Source organism: Armigeres subalbatus, chromosome 3 (assembly GCF_024139115.2).
Source record: "Armigeres subalbatus isolate Guangzhou_Male chromosome 3, GZ_Asu_2, whole genome shotgun sequence".
NCBI classification, from domain to species: domain Eukaryota; kingdom Metazoa; phylum Arthropoda; class Insecta; order Diptera; family Culicidae; genus Armigeres; species Armigeres subalbatus.
The window spans coordinates 298,921,413-298,944,917 of record NC_085141.1 but is presented as its reverse complement, the minus strand read 5'-3'; the positions used below and the strand labels follow the sequence as shown (position 1 = coordinate 298,944,917).

The window sequence follows — 23,505 nt, the reverse complement described above, 5'->3', positions numbered from 1 at the left end:
CCACCAGAAATTTGTATGGCGAAAGACATCTAACGTGGGTTTTCTCAAAATAAGGAACTTTTCATGAAAAACTATTTGGTACCGGTTATGAAGGATGGTGTCCGCTACTACGCCTACCAAATATTTTTTCGATAAAGGTGCTTAATTTTGAGAAATCGAACCTTAGATGCCTTTCGCCATACTGATTTCAGAAAGTTAACTCCTAGTGTGCCGCTGTAAGCACGCTCAAAGCAGGCGATTCATTATTTTTCAAAACAATTTTTTTTTTTAAGAAATCAAAATTCGCACTTTTATACTAAATTATCATTATTTATTATTTATTATTCGTGGCTGAATCATTTAAACAATATCGCATACCTGTAACCATGAATGTAATGCAGTATTTGGATTCAAAATATCTACTAAAGTGAAGTGAAAACAATATGGCGATGGCATACACAATTATTATTCGAGATCTATTGGTTCAAATTGTTTTGCTTCGATGAAATCAACTATAAAATCATAATGTTTAGAGGTGGCAATAATGAGGCTTATTTCCATGCTGAATTGTTTATGTACTAGATCGATTGGCTGTTGCAAATGCCGATTGGTTATTTTTCAACATATGTGATGGCCATAATGAATCGCCTGCTTTGAGCGTGCTTACAGCGGCACATTAGGAGTTAACTTTCGGAAATCAGTATGGCGAAAGGCATCTAAGGTTCGATTTCTCAAAATTAAGCACCTTCATCGAATTAATATTTGATAGGCGTAGTAGCGGACACCTTCCTATTAAACCGGTACCAAATAGTTTTTCATGAAAAGTTTCTAATTTTGAGGAAACCCGCTTTAGGTGTCTTTCGCCATACAAATTTCTGGTGGTTGGTTAACTCATGCTTTCTATTTTGTGCATATACTATAGCGGCAGGATGTGACAGCGGCGGGTGGAAAATCAGCCACTGCCAATAATTTATTAGAGAGAATTTGACAGTTCAAGTTTCTCGAAAAAAAAAAGCAAAGGGCATGGATGGAAGCAGGAGAAGTTACGGATTATAACTTCGAAATCATCATTTTATTACACGTAAGTAGGAAATAAAATACTCGCATGTGACGGCAGTTTATCGGTCGGAAGCAAGAATGTCACCGTCAATGAAAGTGAAGTTCAAGGTATCAGGGGCACGTCTACGCATCGTGTTATTTTCTGTTAATCGTGTTAGTCTCTCTCTAGAGATTTATTTCGAATTTGTCACCTCGCAATTTGGCATAGGTAATTTTCAATATCAAGATGATTGATGTAGCTGTATCAGCATGTATATTATGAGTAAGCACGCAGCATGGTAATCGTAAAGTAAGTTTATCCGCTATTTAAATAATGTTTTCAGTCCTTGCTACTCATATTCACTTGACAACATGTTTTGTTTTCAATCAGAAATGTAAAATTTGTAGCCACCACAAATACCAATTGATCTCATTTGAAGCCAAATGTTTTGGAAGTGACTTTTATGGTTACAAAACGACTTTAAAAAGTATTTTTTTACGACAAATAAAACTAACGTCCATGAGCTTTAATATTATTTCTAAAATGCGTTTTATCAAGGCATGGAGTGCCGCAATAGATCCATATTTAAATTTTATAGTATGCGGAATTTACAACCTGCTTCAAACAGTTTTGACAACAGCTAGAAGGCAGATCATAATTCATGCCTTTTGAATGCCTTTCCTAAACTGAAGAGCATGACGATTGTCGCAATAAAACCACAATAAATATCTTCAAATGCCAAAGTGCTGTTCGAATGTTACTTGGGTAATCAAGTTTCAGACATAGTAATTAATTTCCACTCCGGGTGGCTTAATACCCGGCATATAGGCAATTAACTTTGAATGTACATAATGGTCATTTGAACTGTAGCATACTCAATCTTGTTGATTAATTTATTCATCTCGAAATTCATCTGAAACAACTTCAACATGTTTGGATCAGACCTCACATGTACATTTCATTTAACAAGTCATAAATTGCAATTGGATACAACTGCCTTTAGCAACATTACACTCAAGTGCATGTGTAGTCAAATTTATTAACAGACCTACTTTCGTAGCGACCTCCTTTGAATTTATTACATGCACATGTTTTCCTTACTTGAACCATAATATGTTTTGGACACTTTTAAACAAAAGCTCAAATTACCATCCAATTCAAGCTACGTGTTCTCATTCTTTCTTGACATACATTCTATGTTATGAGCAGTCATCAATATGCCACCCGAGTAGAAAAGGCATATGTTGTTTTCAAAACATATGTCGCATGGATAGCCAACTCGAAAGTGATTGGTTCAAATAGAATTTGTTATGTACATACACGCACCTCCCATAATTATATTGTAGTGTAGAAATGTAATAATTGTGTAGAGTTTAAGTTTCAATTGTACAAATCTGAAATCTGAAATATAGTGCTAGAGTAACAGTCAAACTGGAAAGTTCATCAAATATCACGTGCTCCCTAACCCCAAGTACCAGCGTATTATATGGCGACCGTGACAGGACGTGCAATGTTCGGACTTTAAAAAATCAGTGATAGTAAAAAAGTGCTAAGTGCATTAGTGAAAACATTTTCTTAAAATGCAGTAAATGAGATGCAAATAAAATGGGCAAAGGAGCATCTAAAGAAGAAAGTGCTAAAACTATCGGCGATCAAACAGTCACCATAGTTGAAAATCAGGAAGTTCATACAGGCTTCCACGAAGACCATAGTGCGAAGTTGAATATTATTTTGTGCTTATTAATTATCCAAACTCTTTGGATAATAATTAAAAATGTGGTGAAGTTAGCTAAGAAAATGATGGTAAAAGCCGCCAAAAGGCTGTATTTGCGCAAACAGTATAGAGCGCGGAGGAAAATTATTGCGCCCCAGTTGACACAGTTCTCAATAAACAAAAACAATTAACAGTGAGATGCGACGGTGCAGTGCATGGACACAAAAAAAATAACTGCTTTTTACACATGGCTCCTACTAAATAACTGTGCGTAACCTTTGTACATGCATTGGCGAAAGAAGAATCAAAACAAACACTAATTGATGATGAAGTGACCCACCGAGTGACGATACAAGAAAAAAAAAATGCATATTTCTGCCTTTGGTGCGAAGTGAACAACGAAAATAAACATTCAACTGCAGGCGAGACCACTGTCGGCGGGAGTCGGCAGGCGGGTTTTCTGAAGGAAGAGGAGAAAGGTGACGGAGGAACGTAACAGCTTATGAATGCAACAAGGAGCACCAGCGTAAAATAATGTAAGTCAGCTGATGGATTTCAATTACATGATAAACATAATTGTGGAATATCTATTCTTATTGAAGTGTTAGATTATTGTGGAATATCTATTATGATTGATTTTCTTATGTTATCAAAAATTTCTGAGCCTAGTAAATTAAATTAAATCGCAAAATGGAAACAAAAATGAACGGATCCGCCAGAGTTGTGGCAGAGCTAAATAATTGGCACAATGTTGATTATGTGCGCGCCTTAGAAGTTGATAGGAAAACAATGAATTAAGGATAAATGGTACATTTGATAAGGAATTATTTGCTGAAATTTCATATATGAGTGAAAAATGGCAACCAGAATTTACTAAGGAATCTAAAAATACCCCTAGAACTTGGAAGGAATTAGTAAAATTAGAATAAGCATATCAACTTAATTGAGATCTTAACAATCAATGAATCAATTGCGCGAAATTGAGCAATTAATTTCTAAAGAGCATTTAAATTTGCAGAAAAGTAAATACAGAGCAAGATCATTGGAGAATATTTTTGAATAAAAGGAAAATTTGAATCAAAATATTGAACGTTATAGAAAAATCCTGAAAAGTTATGAACATAGAATTAGTGCAAAAGAGTGGAATTCAGAAGTTGAAACTTATTCTGCGGTAAAATTGAGATACAATCAATGCATTACATTACTGGATACTAGTGAAGTAATTTTGAATGATGGTCAGACAGAAACAATTCAGGAAGACGACCAAAATAAATTTTCATTAGAAGGTTTAAAGCAACCTAAAGTTAAAATTAGGGTAAAAACTATTGCTAAAATAATTATTTGGTACTCCAGAGTGAAACATAATCGTATACTAAACATGGCTATGGATATAAAAACAGCTTCCGAGCTAGCGACGCTAATTCCATCATACAATGGGAACGTCGAGGGAGTAAAATCTTTACTGATGCGGTAGCATTGGTCAAAACAATTATACCAGCTGGACAAAAGGAGGCTGCAATTAAAATAATATTAACTAAATTAAGTGGCAAGGCGCGAAACCTCTTCGTGGCCGTACCACTGGAATTCGATGAGATAATCGATAAAATTAAATCAGAATGTTCTGATAAAAGTAATTCAGATTTAGCGCAATCAAGTCTGAAAAATTTGAAACTCAAAATATCGATGACCTACAGAACTTTACAAAATAAATAGAATTTCTTTCTGACAAGCTGACTGGAGCTTATATCAGAGAAGAAATTCCTGCTGACGTAGCAAAGAAAATGGCTATTAAACTTGCCATACAGACCATGGCAAGGGAATCTTATAGCAGCGAAACAAAAATGATGCTGAAAATAGGGAAATTTGACACCCTGAAGGATGCAATCAATGTCTTGATTGAGAATGTTCCCGATGCAACTCAAACTTCTGCAATTCTGCAAACCAAAAATATACAAACTCGTAAATTTGATACCATTCCAAGAAATTTTAGACCGAATTTCTCGCGAGATGCATATTCTAACCGAAATCAATCGTATGATCGAACACGGTTTTCCAGAACTTTCAATAATAGACAACCAAACAGAAGTTTTAATCCCACTCCAAATCAAAGAAATAGAAATATCCATTTCCGAAATAGAGATGTTGGTTACAATCGTTTTCAGAATTTTGGAAACCATAACAGCAACAGATTCTCTCGTGTTTATTTCTCTAATTTAAACCCACAAGTTGGAAATGTTACAACTTATCAAGACAATACATTCGAAATGCAAACAGCTAACCAATCTGTAAATCGTTCTATTCATCCGAGCCAAGCCACCCAAACGTATGCGCAAGTTGTGCAAAACCAGCAACCCCAACAAACGCAACAACATTTTTTAGACCGGCGAATGTAAATACAAATAGGAATAAAATGCAAATGGCCGTCTTTACCATTAATTTAAACGCATCAAATTTCATAACAGCTGAGGTTCACATGGCAAATCGCAAGTGTACTTTTATAATCGATTGTGGAGCTGACGTATCGCTCTTTAAAGCTGACAAAATTAATCCAACACAAATTATTGATACAGCAGTTAAAACAAGGTTAACGGGTATAACCAGTGGAACTGTTTATACACTAGCAACTACGGTAACTGACCTACATTTTGAACATGGTTTATCAATACGGCATACCTTTCATGTGGTGCCTAGCAACTTTCCTATTGCGACAGATGGCATTTTAGGAAGAGATTTTCTAACCAATAATAAATGCATAATTGATTATGAAACATGGTTATTACATTTTAATGTTGGTAATATAAAAATTTCAATTCCAATTGAGGATAACGTAAACAATGGATTTATTCTGCCTAACAGAAGTGAAGTAATTCGAAAAATTTCAAATTTGCATATTCAAGAAGATGTGGTGGTACATTCACAAGAAATTCAACCAGGAATTTTTTGTGGAAATACTATCATATCGCCAGAAATGCCAAATGTAAAATTTATAAATACCACTGATAATCCGGTATATATTTCAAATTTATCATTTAAACCAATTTTAGAACCACTGACAGATTCTTGCATAATGAAATATTCCAAAAATAAACAAGTTTTACAGAGAGAGTACAGAATATTTTGAAGGAGTTAGATGTCTGCAATTTACCAGAAAGTTCACAGAAAATTTCAATAAACTCATTACAGATTATGCAGATATATTCTGTTTACCAGAGGAAAAGTTAACTACCAATAATTTTTATTCACAAAACATTGTGTTAAACGATGCTGTTCCAACGTATATACCCAATTACAAGACAATACATGCTCAGCATGATGAAATACAAAGTCAAGTGAAGAAGATGCTTCAAAATAAAATTATTGAACCATCTGTGTCATCTTACAATTCACCCATACTTTTGCTCCCGAAAACATCAGATAATGGAGAAAAGAAGTGGCGTTTAGTTGTTGATTTCAGACAACTTAACAAAAAAATAATGGCTGATAAATTCCCATTACCAAGAATTGATACGATTCTTGATCAACTTGGTAGAGCGAAGTATTTTACAACTTTAGATTTGATGTCTGGATTTCATCAAATTCCTTTGGAAAATGATTCCAGAAAATATACTGCTTTTTCAACACAGTCTGGTCATTATCAGTTTACGCGACTACCGTTTGGATTGAATGTAAGTCCAAATAGTTTCCAGCGTATGATGACAATAGCTATGGCTGGATTATCTCCCGAATGTGCTTTTGTATACATCGATGATATTGTAGTCATCGGTTGTTCAATCAAACACCATTTATCAAATTTAGAAACAGTTTTTAATCGTTTAAGAAAATACAATCTTAAACTTAATGTAAAGAAGTGCAAATTTTTCCGCTCTGAAGTAACATATTTAGGGCATCACATAACTGATAAAGGTATTTTACCTGACAGTTCTAAATTCGATGTAATCATAAATTACCCAACACCTACGAACGCAGATGAAGTTCGAAGATTTGTGGCATTTTGTAATTACTATCGTAAATTTGTTCCGCATTTTGCGACTATAGCACAACCTTTAAATAAGCTTTTAAGGAAAAATATTCAATTTAAATGGACTTCAGAATGTGAAACAGCATTTAATAGTTTGAGAAATTATCTAATATCTCCAACAATTCTCCAATACCCAGATTTTTCAAATGAATTTATACTTACAACAGACGCTTCAGACGTTGGATGTGGAGCAGTCTTATCCCAGAAGTTTGGAAATGAAGATTTACCCATTGCATTTGCAAGTAAATCATTTACCCAAGGTGAAAAGAATAAACCTGTTATACTTAAGGAATTAACTGCCATACACTGGGCTATAAACTATTTTAAAGCGTATTTGTATGGACGTCAATTCAGAGTAAGAACAGATCATAGACCACTTGTTTACTTGTTTGGAATGAAAAATCCTACTTCAAAATTAACAAGAATGCGTATTGATTTAGAAGATTACAATTATGTAGTAGAATACATTAAAGGGAAAAATAATACTGGTGCAGATGCATTATCAAGAATTATAATTTCATCTGATGACTTAAAAGAGACAGTGTTCTAGTAGTTAACACTAGATCAATGACTCGAAATAAACAAAATTCTAATGTAAAAACACAATGATAACAACGGATCTTTACATTTACCAGAATGTAATCAAAAGATTGATCACCTTTTGACTTATGTTACTGAGAACCCAACTGAGACAAAACGATTATGGAAACTTCGTGTACACGTTGATAATAAAATATGGACTTTTATTATGGAAAATAGAGCAAAGAAAATTATTGTAGCACACGTGAAACAAAGAAATGAAAGTGGAAGTCAAATTCTTGAATTTGTTCTTCCAATACTTGAAAATAATGCAAAATTGTTGAATATTAAAGAAATGGCAATATCATTACTAGAAGATATATTCAAATACATACCCTTGAATTCGTTCAAGACTGTAGTAAATCAAGCGTTAAAAAGCATGCGCATTATAATCTATCAACCGCCAAAGTTTCTTACTGATTTAAATGAAATTCAGTCAATTTTAGAAAATTATCATAATACACCCACAGGAGGACACATAGGACAACATCGCTTGTACCTTAAAGTTCGTGAAAAGTATACCTGGAGAGATATGAAAGGTTCGATTTCTAGATTCGTAAGGGCCTGCGAATCGTGTAAAAAGAACAAAACAATAAGACACACAAAATGAAAAATGGTGATTACCACAACTCCATCTTCACCATTTGAAGTTATATCTATAGATACTGTAGGACCTTTACCTATAAGTATTAAGGGCAACAGATATGCCATAAGCATACAATGTGACCTTACAAAATATATAGTTTTAATTCCTATACCGACTAAAGAAGCAACCGTTATTGCTAAGGCTTTAGTAGAAAATTTTATACTTATTTATGGTACATTTTGATTTAAAATCCGACCAAGGAACAGAATACAAGAATGAAGTTCTTGACCGAATTTGTAAATTATTAGGTATAAAACAAACATTTGCAACAGCTTATCATCCACAGACAATTGGATCATTAGAGAGGAATCATAGATGCTTAAACGAGTATCTAAGATCTTTCATTAATGATCAGAAAGATGATTGGGATAACTGGATGAAGTTTTATTCTTTTACATATAATACTACTCCTCATACTGACCATGGTTTTACACCTTATGAGTTAGTTTTTGGAAGAAAATGCAGTTTACCTAATGAAATTCACAAACTTGGAATAGAACCCGTATATAATATCAATGAATACTACTATGAATTGAAATATAAACTACAAAAATCTAACGAAATCGCAAACCAACAATTTAAATAAACACAAAATATCCCGAACGAATAAATATGAACCAATTAGCAACCCAATCCATATTCAAATAAATGATAGAGTATATTTAACGAATGAAAATAGAAGTAAACTAGATGCAAAATATATTGGACCATTTAAAGTGATTGACATAACAGGAACAAATTGTACAATTCAAGATATGGCGTCAAATAAAACAATGGTAGTGCATAAAAATAGATTGATAAAATAATAAGAAATATAATATATATATATATTTTTTCCCAATATTCAATCGGTATTCGGTAAGTAAAATGAAGAAAAAAAAATGAGATAGGTATAATCTTAGGTATATTCTATAAAGCTTAAAATTCAATTCGATCTAAATTAAATTTTTTTTTGTAAAGGTGTGTGTATAATATACGAATGATTTCTCTTCGTTACATCATTCTCTTTAAGAGGGAAGGTGTAGCATACTCAATCTTGTTGATTAATTTATTCATCTCGAAATTCATCTGAAACAACTTCAACATGTTTGGATCAGACCTCACATGTACATTTCATTTAACAAGTCATAAATTGCAATTGGATACAACTGCCTTTAGCAACATTACACTCAAGTGCATGTGTAGTCAAATTTATTAACAGACCTACTTTCGTAGCGACCTCCTTTGAATTTATTACATGCACATGTTTTCCTTACTTGAACCATAATATGTTTTGGACACTTTTAAACAAAAGCTCAAATTACCATCCAATTCAAGCTACGTGTTCTCATTCTTTCTTGACATACATTCTATGTTATGAGCAGTCATCAATATGCCACCCGAGTAGAAAAGGCATATGTTGTTTTCAAAACATATGTCGCATGGATAGCCAACTCGAAAGTGATTGGTTCAAATAGAATTTGTTATGTACATACACGCACCTCCCATAATTATATTGTAGTGTAGAAATGTAATAATTGTGTAGAGTTTAAGTTTCAATTGTACAAATCTGAAATCTGAAATATAGTTCTAGAGTAACAGTCAAACTGGAAAGTTCATCAAATATCACGTGCTCCCTAACCCCAAGTACCAGCGTATTATAGAACGTAATGGTCATTTGGCCGAAAGGGTCATTAGGCCGAAAGGGTCATTTGGCCGAATTGGTCATTTGAAAAGTGAGAAATTAGGAAAAAGAAAAGAGACGTCTCAATTCTCATTCATTCTCACTTTTCAAATGAACTATTTGGCCAAATGACCTACTCGGCCAAATGTCCTATTCGGTCAAATGGCCCTATCGGCCAAATGACCCTTTCGGTCATATGACCCTGTCTTCCTAATGACTTTCGGCTAGATGGGTTTCGGCCTAATGGTTTGTTTGGCCTAGTGGCATTCGGCCAAATGGCTCAAACGATCCTTCCCCATTCTGGGTTTGGCAGCTCTTTGACCTTCCAAAATCGCTATAAGCTTTCTTCGAGACTGAATGTAGAAAAAGCAACAATAGAAGAGGACAGATCCTGCCTCGCTGTATAGATCGCATGGGTTGATCCTGAAGACAACCATCCGACAACACTGTCCACAAACGTTGGCAGAAGCTTGTGCAAATTGATTCTGTTTGGCGTTTGGAAGAATGCAACAAATTCCCTATGCCAAGTATCATGTCGACCGGCGCGCGCTTGTAGAACTGTGGATCAGCTAGGAACAAGTTTGAAGGAATCTTACAGTGGTCAACTAGAACATCTGGTATTTCTAGAGTTATGCTGGGGATGATAAGAAATTCAGATTTCCCTGAAAGGTTTTGATTTCTGGAACGTATCTGCGCATGAATGAATTCTATGGCGTTTAGGGATTAGATACCGATACCATGAACGAGTATATTAGTCTTGCTGCACTTCAGTCGTAGTAGTAGAGCCACTTTCTCAGTGGACGATACACGAGTGACATTGGATGGGACAGTTTCTTGGTAGTGATTCGATCGGAAACAGTTCCTGCATATTTGGTTGGAGCTGACCAATGTCAGTCGGTTGACTTATTTGTGAAGCAGTCGAAACATGGGAGGACGTAATGAGCTACATGGAAGTGGCATGATTCACAGAAACTGATTCTAAAATACGAATTCTGCGATTCAGGAACTCCAAGAGGGCATTAAAAGTTGGACGTAGCTGCGTGATCTTTTCATGCCTTTAGTGTATCGTCCAGTAGTCGAATGCAGAGCAGATGTTCCACCCAGCTGTTATAAAATTTTGGCATGCCGTTCAAAGTCGTCAATAATTATAGACGGGGTATTTTGATTATTTTTTGTAATTTTCAATTGATCAGATTTCGAGAAGTTTTTTTATATTGATCAATGATATAAACTTCAATGCATGTTTAAATGTGGTTTAAAGTCAATTTTCAAAGTTCTACACATTTATAAAAAAATATTGAAAATTGAGTAATATTTTTTCCTCCGTGTTTTCGCTCGTATGCTTTTGAAGAGTAAAATACAAATATTTTCCTACAAATAACCTCACTCAAAAAATGTTATCCTGGTGAATGTTACACTCTACAGCAGCGGTTCTCCCGGGGGGTACCTTCGCTGGTCCTAGGGGGTACCTCGGACAAAAGTGCCTAATGGCGGACGTATTACAATTACAATCGAAACTCATTAAAAAAGCTTTGACAATTGTGTATTTTTCATTTCAAAACTTTGTCTTGTACATAATATGCATTATTTATTTTTATTTTTCAGACTAAGGCCGAGGTGGTCTGTATAGTGCATAAAAGTGTTCTCCATTCAGTTCAGTCCATGGCTGCATGTCACCAACTACGAAGTCTGCGGAGGTTCCGCACATCGTCTGTCACCTGATCGATCCATATTGCTCGCTGCGCATCTTGGCTTCTTGTTCCCGTTTTATCGTTGTCAAGAACCATTTTCACCAGCTTACTACCCGTCATTCTGGCTATGTGCTCGGTCTACCGCAGTCTTTCAATATTCGCGGGGGGAACGATGGGATGGATCTCCCAATGGCTGATGCAACTCGTGATTCATTCGCCTTCTCCACCATCTGCACCACCATCTGGATTCACCCAGACAGCTTGAAAGCCTCCTTTTAATATGTTCAGAAGCCTTCTTTCGAGAGACTTGGAAGCATCCTTTCAAGATGCTTGAAAATCTCCTTTCAAGCCTTCTTTCAAGAGGCTCGGAAGCTTCGCTTTGAGATACCCGGAATCCTCTTTTCAATAGGCTCGGAAGGCTTTTAAGAAGGTCGGAAGCCTTCTTTCAAATAGCTCGGAAGACTCCTTTGAAGAGGCTCGAAAGGTTCTTTTCGAATGGCTTGGATAACTACCTTCAAGATGCCGGAAGGCTTGTTTTAATATGCCCGGAAGTCTACTTTCAAGAAGCTGGGATGGCTCCTTTCAAGAGGCTCGGGAAGCTACTTTCAAGAGGCTCGGAAGCCTCCTTTCGAGAGGCCTGGAAGCCTCGCTTTGAGAGACCCGGAATCCTCAAAAGGCTCAAAAGCCTCCTTTCAAGAATGTCGGAAGCCTTCTTTCAAAAAGCTCAGAAGACTCCTTTCAAGAAACTCGGAAAGTTCTTTTCAAAAGGCTTCAAAAACTCATTTTAAGAGGCTCGGAAGCCTCTTCCCAATAGGCTCACAAGCTTCTGTCTGTTTCCAATAGGCCTGAAAGCCGTCTTCCAAGAAGCCCGGAAGCCTGCTTTCAAGAGGCTGAGAAGCTTCTTTTCAAGAGGCAGGGAAGCCTCTTTTCAAGAAGCCGGAGGCCTTGTTTAAAGACGCTCGAAGCATTGTTTTAAGACGCTTGGAAGTCTACTTTCAAGAGGCTCGGAAGCCACCTTTTAAAAGGGTCGGAAGCCTCTTTCAAGAGGCTCGCAAGCCTATTTCAAAGAGGCTTGGAAGCTTATTTTCAAGATGCTCGAAAGCCTAATTTCAAGTGGCTCGGAAGCCTATTTTCAAGAGGCTCAGAAGCCTCTCTCCAATAGGCTTGGAAGCATACTTTCAAGTGGTTCGGAAGCGTCCTTTTGAGATGCAAAGGAAGCCTCCTTTTAAGTGGCTCTAAAGCCGCCATGCAAGAGGTTCGAAAGCTATGCAGGAGGCTCAGAAGCCTTTTATCAAGGTGCGGAAGCCTACTTTTAAGAGATTCAAGGGCTTGGAATTGTCCTTTCAAGAGACCTGGAAGCCTACTTTCAGGAGGGGGTACCTCAATTAATGCAATAGTTTGAAGGGGTACCTCTCAAGAAAAAGGTTGAGAACCGCTGCTCTACAGTGAACTCTCCTTTTTTTTGTTGGAGCGTAGAACCACTGCGTCCATTGAGTTGAACTTTTGTGGTATACCCCTGATTACTCTTAACTATGTATTCGCATCTTGTAGGTTGATCACCATTTGTCAAGTAAACAACCTAAGGCGCGTCTTTTCCCAGTCCGGTATAATTGAGCTAATAAAACCCACTACCTTTCCAGGATTTGCAGTCCAAATATCTCCTGGTTGCATGAAGCCACTATTCAGAAATTTAGATCTACCCTTGTACAATGCATCGCAACTGCAAAGCAGATGTTCCGAGGTTTCACGTTCCATGTTACAGAAACGACAGATATCATTCTGAATCTGGCCAATATTTTTCAAGTGATATCTGCTCGGGCAGTGTCCGGTTATTAGGCCAGTGAAGGTGCAAAGAGCTCTCTTGCTGAGCTCCAAGAGCTTTTCGGTTACTTTAACATTGGGAATTATAAATCTCTTTGATTGAGCACACTTTTCGGCAACTCTCCTTTACTCAATATTATAGGGACCACCGAGTTAGGGAGGTATCGAGATAGGGAACAGTTTTATTTTTTTTTTTCAAATATCAAATACTTGTCATAGTATGAGAAATATGGCTCAAGGTCATTTGAACGAATGCCATTTCGCCGAAAGAGCCGTTTTTGGCCAAAAGGGTCATTTGGCCGAATGACGTTTAGCCAAATATTTAAATTTGTTTCCTTTATGAAATGAAGAGAGCAGTGAAATGTTCGAAGTGAACGGTGGAAAAGTGAGAACTGAGAAATGAGAAGTGAGTACCTTGAAATGAAAGTGAGTACTTAGTAGTGGCCCTCCTTAGCCGTGCGGTGAGACGCGCGGCTACAAAGCAAGACCATGCTGAGGGTGGCTGGGTTCGATTCCCGGTGCCGGTCTAGGCAATTTTCGGATTGGAAATTGTCTCGACTTCCCTGGGCATAAAAGTATCATCGTGCTAGCCTCATGAATCATGATATACGAATGCAAAAATGGTAACCTGGCTTAGAAACCTCGCAGTTAATAACTGTGGAAGTGCTCAATGAACACTAAGCTGCGAGGCGGCTTTGTCCCAGTGTGGGGATGTAATGCCAATAAGAAGAAGAAGAAGAAGACTTAGTAGTGAGATGTATGCAGTAACAAATGAAAAGTGAGAATTAGGAAGTGAGAAATGAGAAGTGAGAAGTGAGTGTTGAGAAGCGATATGCGATAGATGTGAATTGAGAAGTAGGAAGTGAGTAGCGAGGAAAACAGAAGCAAGAGGTGAGAAGTGAAGAATGATAATTGGGAAGTGAGAAGCGAGATGTTGAGAAGCGGTGAGATATAAGATAGTAAAAAGAATCATATAAGACAGGAAGAAGAAGCAAGAAAAAAGAGTTAGAAGTTAGAAAAAAGAAGAAAGAAAGGCGAAGAAAAAAGAAAAACATAAAAAGAAAGATTGAAGAGGGTAGAAAGAAGGAGAAAGAAGAAATAAGAAGAAAAAAGACGAAGAAAGAAGAAAGAAAGAGTAAGGAAGATAGAAGAAGGAATAAAGAAGTGAATAGAAAAAAGTTGATAAAAAAGAAAAAGAAATAATGAAAAGCGCAAAGAAACGAAAAGAAAGAGAGAAAAAGGAAGAAAAATTAAGGAAATAGGTAAAGGAAGATGAAAGAAGAAAAAGGAGCAAAAATAGGAATGAAGGAAATTTGAAAGAATAAGGATTAATTTCACAATTTTCAATTTTCACATCTCACTTCTCACCAATCACACCCAACTTCTTATATCTCACTCATCGATCCTTAGTCATCACTCTTCATTTCTCACTACTCATTTATCATTTCCCACTTCTCACTTCTCACCCCTCACTCCTCACTCTTCACCTATCACTTTTTAATGCTAACTGCTCACTTCCCACTTCTCGTTTCTCAATTCTCACTTCTTACTTACTCACTTACTCATCATAATTCTTATTTCTTTTTTCTCACTTTCTTCTTCTCACTGCTCGCTACGAATTTCTCATTTCTCAGTTTTCATTTCTCACTTTTAAGTTCTCACATCTCACCCCTTACTCCTTACTTTTACCTTTTGACTTCCCATTCCTTACTGCTCATTCCTCACCTCACACTTATTACTTCTCACTTCTTTATTCTCAATTCCCACCTCTCACTTCTTACTTTTCACTTCTCACTTCATACTTCTCACTTTCCTGTTCACACTTTTCACTTCAAATTTCTCACTTCAACTTCTCACTTCTCATTATTCACAATTTAAGTTAATTTTCAGCTATTTGGCTAAATGGGATTCGATCAAACGGAATTCGGACAAATGACCCGACACCGTGTATATCGTGCATGTGAACCGCTTCTGACAATATCGATTTAGCGAGGTGAAAATGCATTGGAAAATTACTTCGACTTAGAGAACATCGAGTAAGGGAGGTATCGACTTATGTGGGTAACGCAGTTACAGAGTTACAGAAAATCGAGTTAGAGAGAGTTCACTGTATAATATTTATCCAACTCGTTACACGAAAAATCCAAGATCATCCAACGCTAACTCCTGAGACTTCTTGGATGACACGGAACATAGACTGCAAATGAATTCTATGCTAAGTGCCATAAAGAGCATGTACTGTTTTATTTTTAATTTGGAGGATAAACCTTTGGCTACCCGGGTAGACCTTAGAACCTTACTCCAGGCACAACTTATCATGTAAAAACCTTCATTTCCAAGGGCCGCAAAGAGCATGTTGTATATTTGAAACTGGTTGATAGCCTCTTGGTTACGCGTGTAGACTCTAAGGACTTAATTCAAGGGTTTTTATGTAGAACCATGGACAAAAGCTGAAGCGGAAAAAAGTATATGAGTTCCCGTTTCCAAAAAGGCCAAAATTATCTCGATCGGTTGAAAATTTAACAAGTTATGAAAACATCAATGTCATCCACCCACGTGGTAAAAAACTCACTCCACGTCCCCCTTACTCTATCCACGTAATTTTCTAACAGATGCTATATTTCGACGAGTTCTCAGATGTCACCGAGTTTCAGCTTCCAGCTATGAAAATTTACATTGATATATCTCCACTTGAAGTTGCAAAAGGTACACGGATACTCTGCGCGGTTACCCTGTCGGCCACATAAGTATAACGCTACTACGGTGTGACTTTTGATACAATTTATGGTCTGCATATTCATAATCTGAATAGAAGTATTTTAACACAATTATAAAATAAATGCCAACGCCGGATATCTTGTTCGAACTTTCGCTAAAATCAAATCACACATAATTCTGCGTGGTATATTTTTAGCGTGTGTTTTTTATATGATTCTCACGCTCTATTCTAAAGTGTGCTGCTGCCAAAGGAAAGGAAAATACGCTAAGGCTGTGAACCATTCCACCGATTCGTTTAACTTTTAGTTAAAATTTGACATTTCGATGGTTATTTTCTCATCGTGGTTTAAATTTTACTCTGAAGCCGACCCATTTGTGTTTTGACAGATTGATGGTTATTTGAAGCGAAATGGATTTGGCGCCAATTTTCTCGCGAACAAAGTTTAACTATCGAACTGTCAAATCTAACCATGCTCCGGAGCAGGGTTATTTTTAACCACGGCGAAATAACCATCGAACTGTCAAATTTTAACTAAAAGTTAAACGAATCGGTGGAATGGTTCACAGCCTAAGAGAAGAATGAATTCTGTCATCAAAAGAAAAAGTAGAATCATGAAAAAAATTTCACAGCGAGGTATGGAATGCAGCTTTCAAAATAATTTTCAAAATTTCAAAATAAAATTTATTTATAAATAATTTATAGCATGAGGTTAAAATTTTTATTATATACATTATACATATATTAATTTGATTGTTAATGACAATGAAGTTTTTTCTTGAAATGATATCGGAGATGGTACTTCTTTTAATCTCAATTGAATTTCTAATCCCGCCTAATAAATCATTTTCAAAAAAATCTCTAATTTTTAAAATTATTTTCAATTCCATTGGCTATACCTTGCCGTGTTAAATGTCAGTGATTCTACTTTTCCTCTGATGACAGCGTTCATCCACTTCTCCTCGCGTATTATTTTGCAGTCTTGATTTTGTTTAGTAAAATATAGAGCGAAAATCTCATTAATTTGCTCTTTCCTGTGATAATAAAGTGGTGATAAAGTGTAAAAAGTGGTTTACATAAAAAATATGTCGTGTCATAAACAATAAAGAGAAGAATCAGGCGATCCAAAAAAGTAAGTAAAAGCTTGCTATTCGTGTGGTGTTCTCTTCAGCAATGCACTTGTTTCGGTAAATAACTCCTCAAATATTGCTACTTTTACACAAACAACTCATTGCAATAAAAGCGAAGACTTGAAGATGTATTATTTGATCAAAATTAAGTTCATAAATAGTGTGTTTGCTGGAAAACGCAAATATTGTTGAGGGTGCCAACAACTGTCGCAACGGTCGAAAAATTTAAAAAGATCCAAAAAATTGTAATGCCCAAACAGTATTTATCGATTTTAGAAAGCAAAATGGTGCTTTTGAGCGGAAACAAAAATTTAAGTTGTAGAGGAGAAAACTTGGTCAATATGACGGGAAAAGTTGGAATGGAACATTGTCAAGTTATAAAATTTTCATGAGTTCTGAAATGAAATCTGGAGTGCGATGCTGCAATCAATCGTCCAGATATACTGTTGAAACCGATCGCGCATGTTTGTTTATTTTTTATTATTATTATAAAAAAGAAACAAATCAAATTAATGCACAAAACTACGAATGATACAGATACAAACATTGTATACCATAATTCGTATTGGAACAACTTCACTTCGCTGGTGATCCCATCAAATTGAAGACCTAAACCAGCTGAATTCAATTTATTTCTATGTAGTAAAATTTATGGAAATACTTGTGTCTTGAGGAAAAAAGCAAATCCAATAGATGTGCTACCAAGCACGAAATTCAGAACACGAACAGCATCCCATTTCGGTGAGAAGCAAATGTCCAACAATATGCGGAGTAGATATAGCCATAGCCAAACGAAAGAATAACTTGGACATTTCCTGGAAAAAGAAACTATGATACCGTCGGAAATAGAGTTTCTTTTTCTTTGTCATTGTTCAATTTCATTGTCAACAGAAATCGTTACTATAAAATGTTGTGAAACTCATAATGTTTTATTTAAGATAAATTGCAATTTTTAAAGGGTCACGTCTGTTTATCTGTGGTCTACCTAACTGCTGTTATGCATACAATTTCATCAACTTAGCAGCGACATTGTTCGCCAACGGTCGGTCGTCGGGAAGAAGTACCAAGCTGGAGTTTATTGGATCGATTGTTGCATAACTGAGCCACTTAGAAGCAGAAGGTCACCAGTGTGCCGGCGCAACCATCGCAGAGAGATCCCGGCAAGGATAACGCTATGTACCGGTAATGGGCAAACCAATGAAATAAGTGCGACGCATCGGAACCGGGTTTTTCCCACCACCTCCACCCACATACGCTACCGGTGGCAACCAAAATGAATAATGTTCCGTGAAAATGCGGTTCGGTTGGTGGGAAAACTGCAGCCACGTTTCCACTAACAACAGCACGTACTCGGTTGAGAACATTTGCATTTCAATGGTAGCTCTGTATTATCAGTTTGGTCCTGCTTACAGGCGCTTGTGCTTTGCGAGGTTACTTGCCATTGTTTGCTGAAAACGTCGTGACAGCGAATTTATTCATTGTGATAAACATTACTGATGCCCAATTTCCTGTGTCGTAAGTGCGGGAGTTTTCGATTAAACGCTTCATATTTCAAAAGGGCTTTAGTCACAAAGATGTGGAATGACTTTTCCAACAGTATAATCAAATGCACGACGAACAGTTACAAATTCCTGGAGGACATTCTCCAGAAGAATGTACAACTAGTTACAAAATATATTCTTATCCAGCTTCAGCTAGAATTTTAATGGAATTAGACAATAACAGCATCCCCGTATTGCGTTCCGATAAGATCAAAGAGCCTCCAATTAGACTTGCGAACAAAGGAGCTAGATTGTCAATCCAGAGATGGCAAATTCGATTTTCGGTCCGGTCTTGGTTCTTTTCGGATGGGAACCATTACTGTTGTGAATTCACGACTACCTGGACACAGTGCATCCACACACGATATAAACTCATACCATGGCAGGTATGGTCGAAGAGTCTGCTACATTTCCGGAATCTTGTAAAAAAGTAGAGGAACATAAAAATATTATCATCTTTATCACTTACCTTATACCAAAAGAAATTCTATATTTCACCGGCTCACATGATTCACTTTGTGTTCGTTGCAATTACAGCTTGATCCCTCTAAGACCTGTCAATTATCGCAATCGTGTCATAAACTGAAGCACCCCACCTTTACCCCAGCCAAACACATCCTGCTGCTGCAGTGATAATCTAATATTTTCTTTGCCATAATCAATTTATGATTATTACATGTCCACAACTACCCCATCGTTCGTTAGCCCAACATAAAACACCCCTTCTCTAGCGCATATCCACCACCCCTTAGTCTGCATCCAAGGGTCCAACACTCCATATCGTGAGAAGAAAGTGCAATCACCAATGGAGGGCTCCAACGGATAGCGCCCCGGTCCGGAAGACCTAGTCATGCCATCCTGCGGGCGGGGGCACATTTAGATGACCGTTTTATGGTGGGAAGTCTAATACCTACTTTCTTGTGCTCGTCGTCGTTGGCGTGGTTCTCGTAAACGGGAAGTTGCGTTCTTCCCTTTTGTCGCTCAGCTCGGACGGCGTCGTCGGTGTGTTTGACTGGAAAAAGGATTTATGATGGCTGTTCCGATGTAATAACATACGAGATTGCAAGGGTCAGGATGTGGCGTTGCTACGATGATGGCGGTGGAACCGTTGATGATGTGGTCATGGTTGAATGCACAGCCGACAGCTACGCGGTTTCCTAGATAGAGCTACTTATCCCACTGCAGCGATCGCTTCGCTGCTGGTTGTGGGTGATATGTATGCGGAGCAAGTTTTCCACATCGCCATTGATTTACTGTGCCGTAGGAGAGAAGCCGCGCGCATTAGCTGCTGACGAGATTATAATTGCTCGCCATAAATTCACCCGGATGTGAGAGATTTAATGGGATTAATTTAATTGATCGACCTGCCGGGAGTTTTGCGCAGGGAAGCAAGTGCATACCTATGGGAATCGTTATTCGTCGGGTTATGGGGCGACATGTGTGAAAAAGCTCAAGTGGTTCATATTTCATTTTTTATTAGGGCCATGTATCCGGAGTCAAATACCTAATCGTCTTTTATTTTCTCACAATGGTAGGTAATCGGCAAAATGATCTGAAAGACGAAAGGCGGAGGGCGCAGATGTCATCGGCACGCCAGGTACTGGAGCGATCGACAATGATGCTGCTGACGTCATCGAGGGTAAGTTGTTAACCATTATTTTAATATGTGGCACAAGGCGAATATATAAAAAAAATCAAGGTTCGGGATTTAATGGCTATCGTTTCTTTTCAATTAAGAAGGCTTTGGGTTCAAATATGTGGAAAACGATTTATCCTGCAAGACATTTTTCTACCGTTTACAGCTACGGCTATTTTTCAGTTGTTTTCCTGGTGCATTAAAAAAAGTTACACATTGTGCCAAGGAATCGATTGCGAAGGCACATAGATTATTAGGAAAATTTTTGTCATTATTTGGAATTATGAAAATTTTCACGTTTTTTTTGTGATGTTAATAAAATTCAACTAATGTGTATTTCCGTGGATCATAACATTTCCGGGTGGTGTCAGTTCATGAAACTCATCATAGTAGATATAATGTCTTTGTCCAAAGAGACTTATTTGCAAAAAAATCAATACGTATCTCTGAAACACCCACTACATGATAGTATAGGCTTTCCTAAAAGATATTTTAGTTACTAGATAAAGATTGTCGCTTCGGTTCCCTTTGTTCTGCTGTCCGAAACATGTGTGGTACATACCTGCCAAATCGTATGGATTTTCCTTCTTTGACATTTAGCTCCCCTATCCTCGCCAGCAAAAGATGTTCCGGACAGCGACTACAGCGACAATCTTTATCTAGTAACTAAAATATCTTTTGCTTTCCTTTTTCACGTGGGTGCAATTATAAAATGTTCTATCGGGGGTTCGGTGTGGAATAGGATTTAAATGGAGTTAAGCATAACATGGAACCCTTGCACAAATCGTAGATGGAGTTGCAGAGATAATACATATCCACGATCGTTATAGATTCTGCCACAATCTACAATTAGGTGAACCCTGGCCACGTTCTCATAAGTGTTTTGATATTATAATTGTCATTATCATCTGCTTAACCTTTATGATACCAGCAGATAAAAACGACTGAAATTTATTTTTAAATTTGTTCTCATTTTGTCAATCCTCAACCGATTTTAATAAAACAGGCAAGGTCGGATCGAAAATTTAATATATTTTCAGGAAATGGTTTGAGTTCGTAAATTTTTGTAATGGTTCCGGCTTGTAATTTTTCCAACAAATTTTATTCATGGAAAATCTATGAATGGTGAATCTAAATATTGAAGAATAAACACGTTGTGTGACGCCTTCTTGGTATATGTTTGAATTCCAAGTACTTCTTGTTGTTGTCGTGGGCTCCAGGTAGTCTACGAACTCCATATAGTCAAGGTCTGTGGATCAATCTCAATAATGGAGGCAGTTATTGAAGAATAAACAAGTTGCGTGACCCCTTCTTGGTATATGTTTGTATTCCAAGTAGATCTTGTTGTCGTCGTGGGCTCCATGTAGTCTACAAACTCCATAGAGTCCAAGTCTGTGAATCAATCCCCGTTATGAAGGCAGCTATCGAAGAATAAACAAGTTGTGTGACCCTTTCTTATTATATGATTGTATACCAAAAAGTTCTTGTTGTTGTCATGGCCTCCAGGTAGTTTTCAAGGTCTGTGGATCAACCTCCGTAATGAAGGCAGTTATTGAAGAATAAACAAGTTGTGTGACGCCTTCTTGGTATATGTTTGTATGTCATGTAGTTCTTGTTGTTGTCGTGGGTTCCAGGTAGTCTACGAACTCCATACAGTCAAGGTCTGTGGATCAATCTCAGTAATGGAGGCAGTTATCGAAGAATAAACAAGTTGCGTGACCCCTTCTTGGTATATGTGTGTATTCCAAGTAGTTCTTGTTATTGTCGATGACTCCAGGTGGTCTACGAACTCCATAGATTCAAGGTTTGGGATTCGACCTTGGTAACGGAGGCAGTTATTGAAGAATAAACAAGTTGTGTGACGGCTTCATGGTATTTGTTTGTATTCTAAGTAGTTCTTGTTGTTGTCATTGGTTCCAGGAAGTCTATATTTATTTATTTATTCAGACTAATGCCGAAGTGGCCTGTGCGGTATATAAGAGTCTTCTCCATTCGGCTCGGTCCATGGCTACACGTCGCCAACCACGCAGTCTACGGAGGGTCCGCAAGTCATCTTCCACCTGATCGATCCACCTTGCCCGCTGCGCACCTCGTCTTCTTGTGCCCGTCGGATCGTTGTCGAGAACCATTTTCACCGGGTTACTGTCCGACATTCTGGCTACGTGCCCGGCCCATCGCAGTCGCCCGATTTTCGCGGTGTGAACGATGGATGGTTCTCCCAACAGCTGATGCAATTCGTGGTTCATTCGCCTCCTCCACGTACCGTCCGCCATCTGCACCCCACCATAGATGGTACGCAGCACTTTCCTTTCGAAAACTCCAAGTGCGCGTTGGTCCTCCACGAGCATCGTCCAGGTCTCGTGTCCGTAGAGGACTACCGGTCTAATGAGCGTTTTGTAGATTGTCAGTTTGGTACGGCGGCGAACTCTATTCGATCGGAGCGTCTTGCGGAGTCCAAAGTACGTACGATTTCCAGCCACTATGCGCCTCCGAATTTCTCTGCTGGTGTCATTTTCGGCAGTCACCAGTGAGCCCAAGTACACAAATTCTTCTACCACCTCGATTTCGTCACCACCGATGCAAACTCGTGGTGGGTGGCTCACATTGTCTTCTCTTGAACCTTTTCCTATCATGTACTTCGTCTTCGGCATATTCATAACTAATCCGATCCGCTAAGCTTCCTTCTTCAGTCTGATGTAGGCTTCCTCCATCTTTTCAAAGTTACGTGCCAAAGTTACGTGGCAAAGCCAAATAGATGGACGGACTTATTGAAAATTGTACCACTCGTGTTAATCCCTGCTCTTCGCATAACCCCTTCCAAAGCGATGTTGAATAGCTGACACGAAAGACCATCACCTTGCCGTAACCCTCTGCGGGTTTCGAAGGGGCTCGAGAATGCCCCTGAAACTCGAACTACGCACATCACCTGATCCATTGTCGCTTTGATCAACCGTGTCAGTTTATCCGGAAAACCGTGTTCGTGCATTGGCTGCCATAGCTGGTCCCGATCGATTGTATCATATGCGGCTCTAAAGTCGATGAATAGATGATGTGTGGGCACGTTGTATTCGCGGCATTTCTGCAGTACTTGGCGAATGGCGAACACCTGGTCCGTGGTGGAGCGTTCGCCCATAAAACCCGCCTGGTACTGCCCCACGAACTCCCTTGCAGTTGGTGCTAGTCGACGGCATAAAATTTGGGAGAGTACCTTGTAGGCGGCGTTCAGCAATGTGATTGCGCGGTAGTTGCTACAATCCAGCTTATCGCCCTTTTTGTAAATGGGACATACAACACCTTCCATCCACTTCTGTGGCAAAACTTCCTCCTCCCAG

General features: G+C 37.9%; 1 protein-coding gene across 1 annotated transcript in view; it reads left to right on the top strand.

Moving 5' to 3' along the window:
* Positions 1 to 23,505, top strand: part of LOC134224951 (alpha-catulin) — a 506,545-nt gene that overhangs the window by 394,476 nt on the left and 88,564 nt on the right. Inside the window, exon 5 of the mRNA XM_062704626.1 lies at positions 20,073 to 20,176. Coding sequence (XP_062560610.1) covers positions 20,073 to 20,176 — 104 coding nt within the window. The remainder of the gene's footprint in view (positions 1 to 20,072; positions 20,177 to 23,505) is intronic.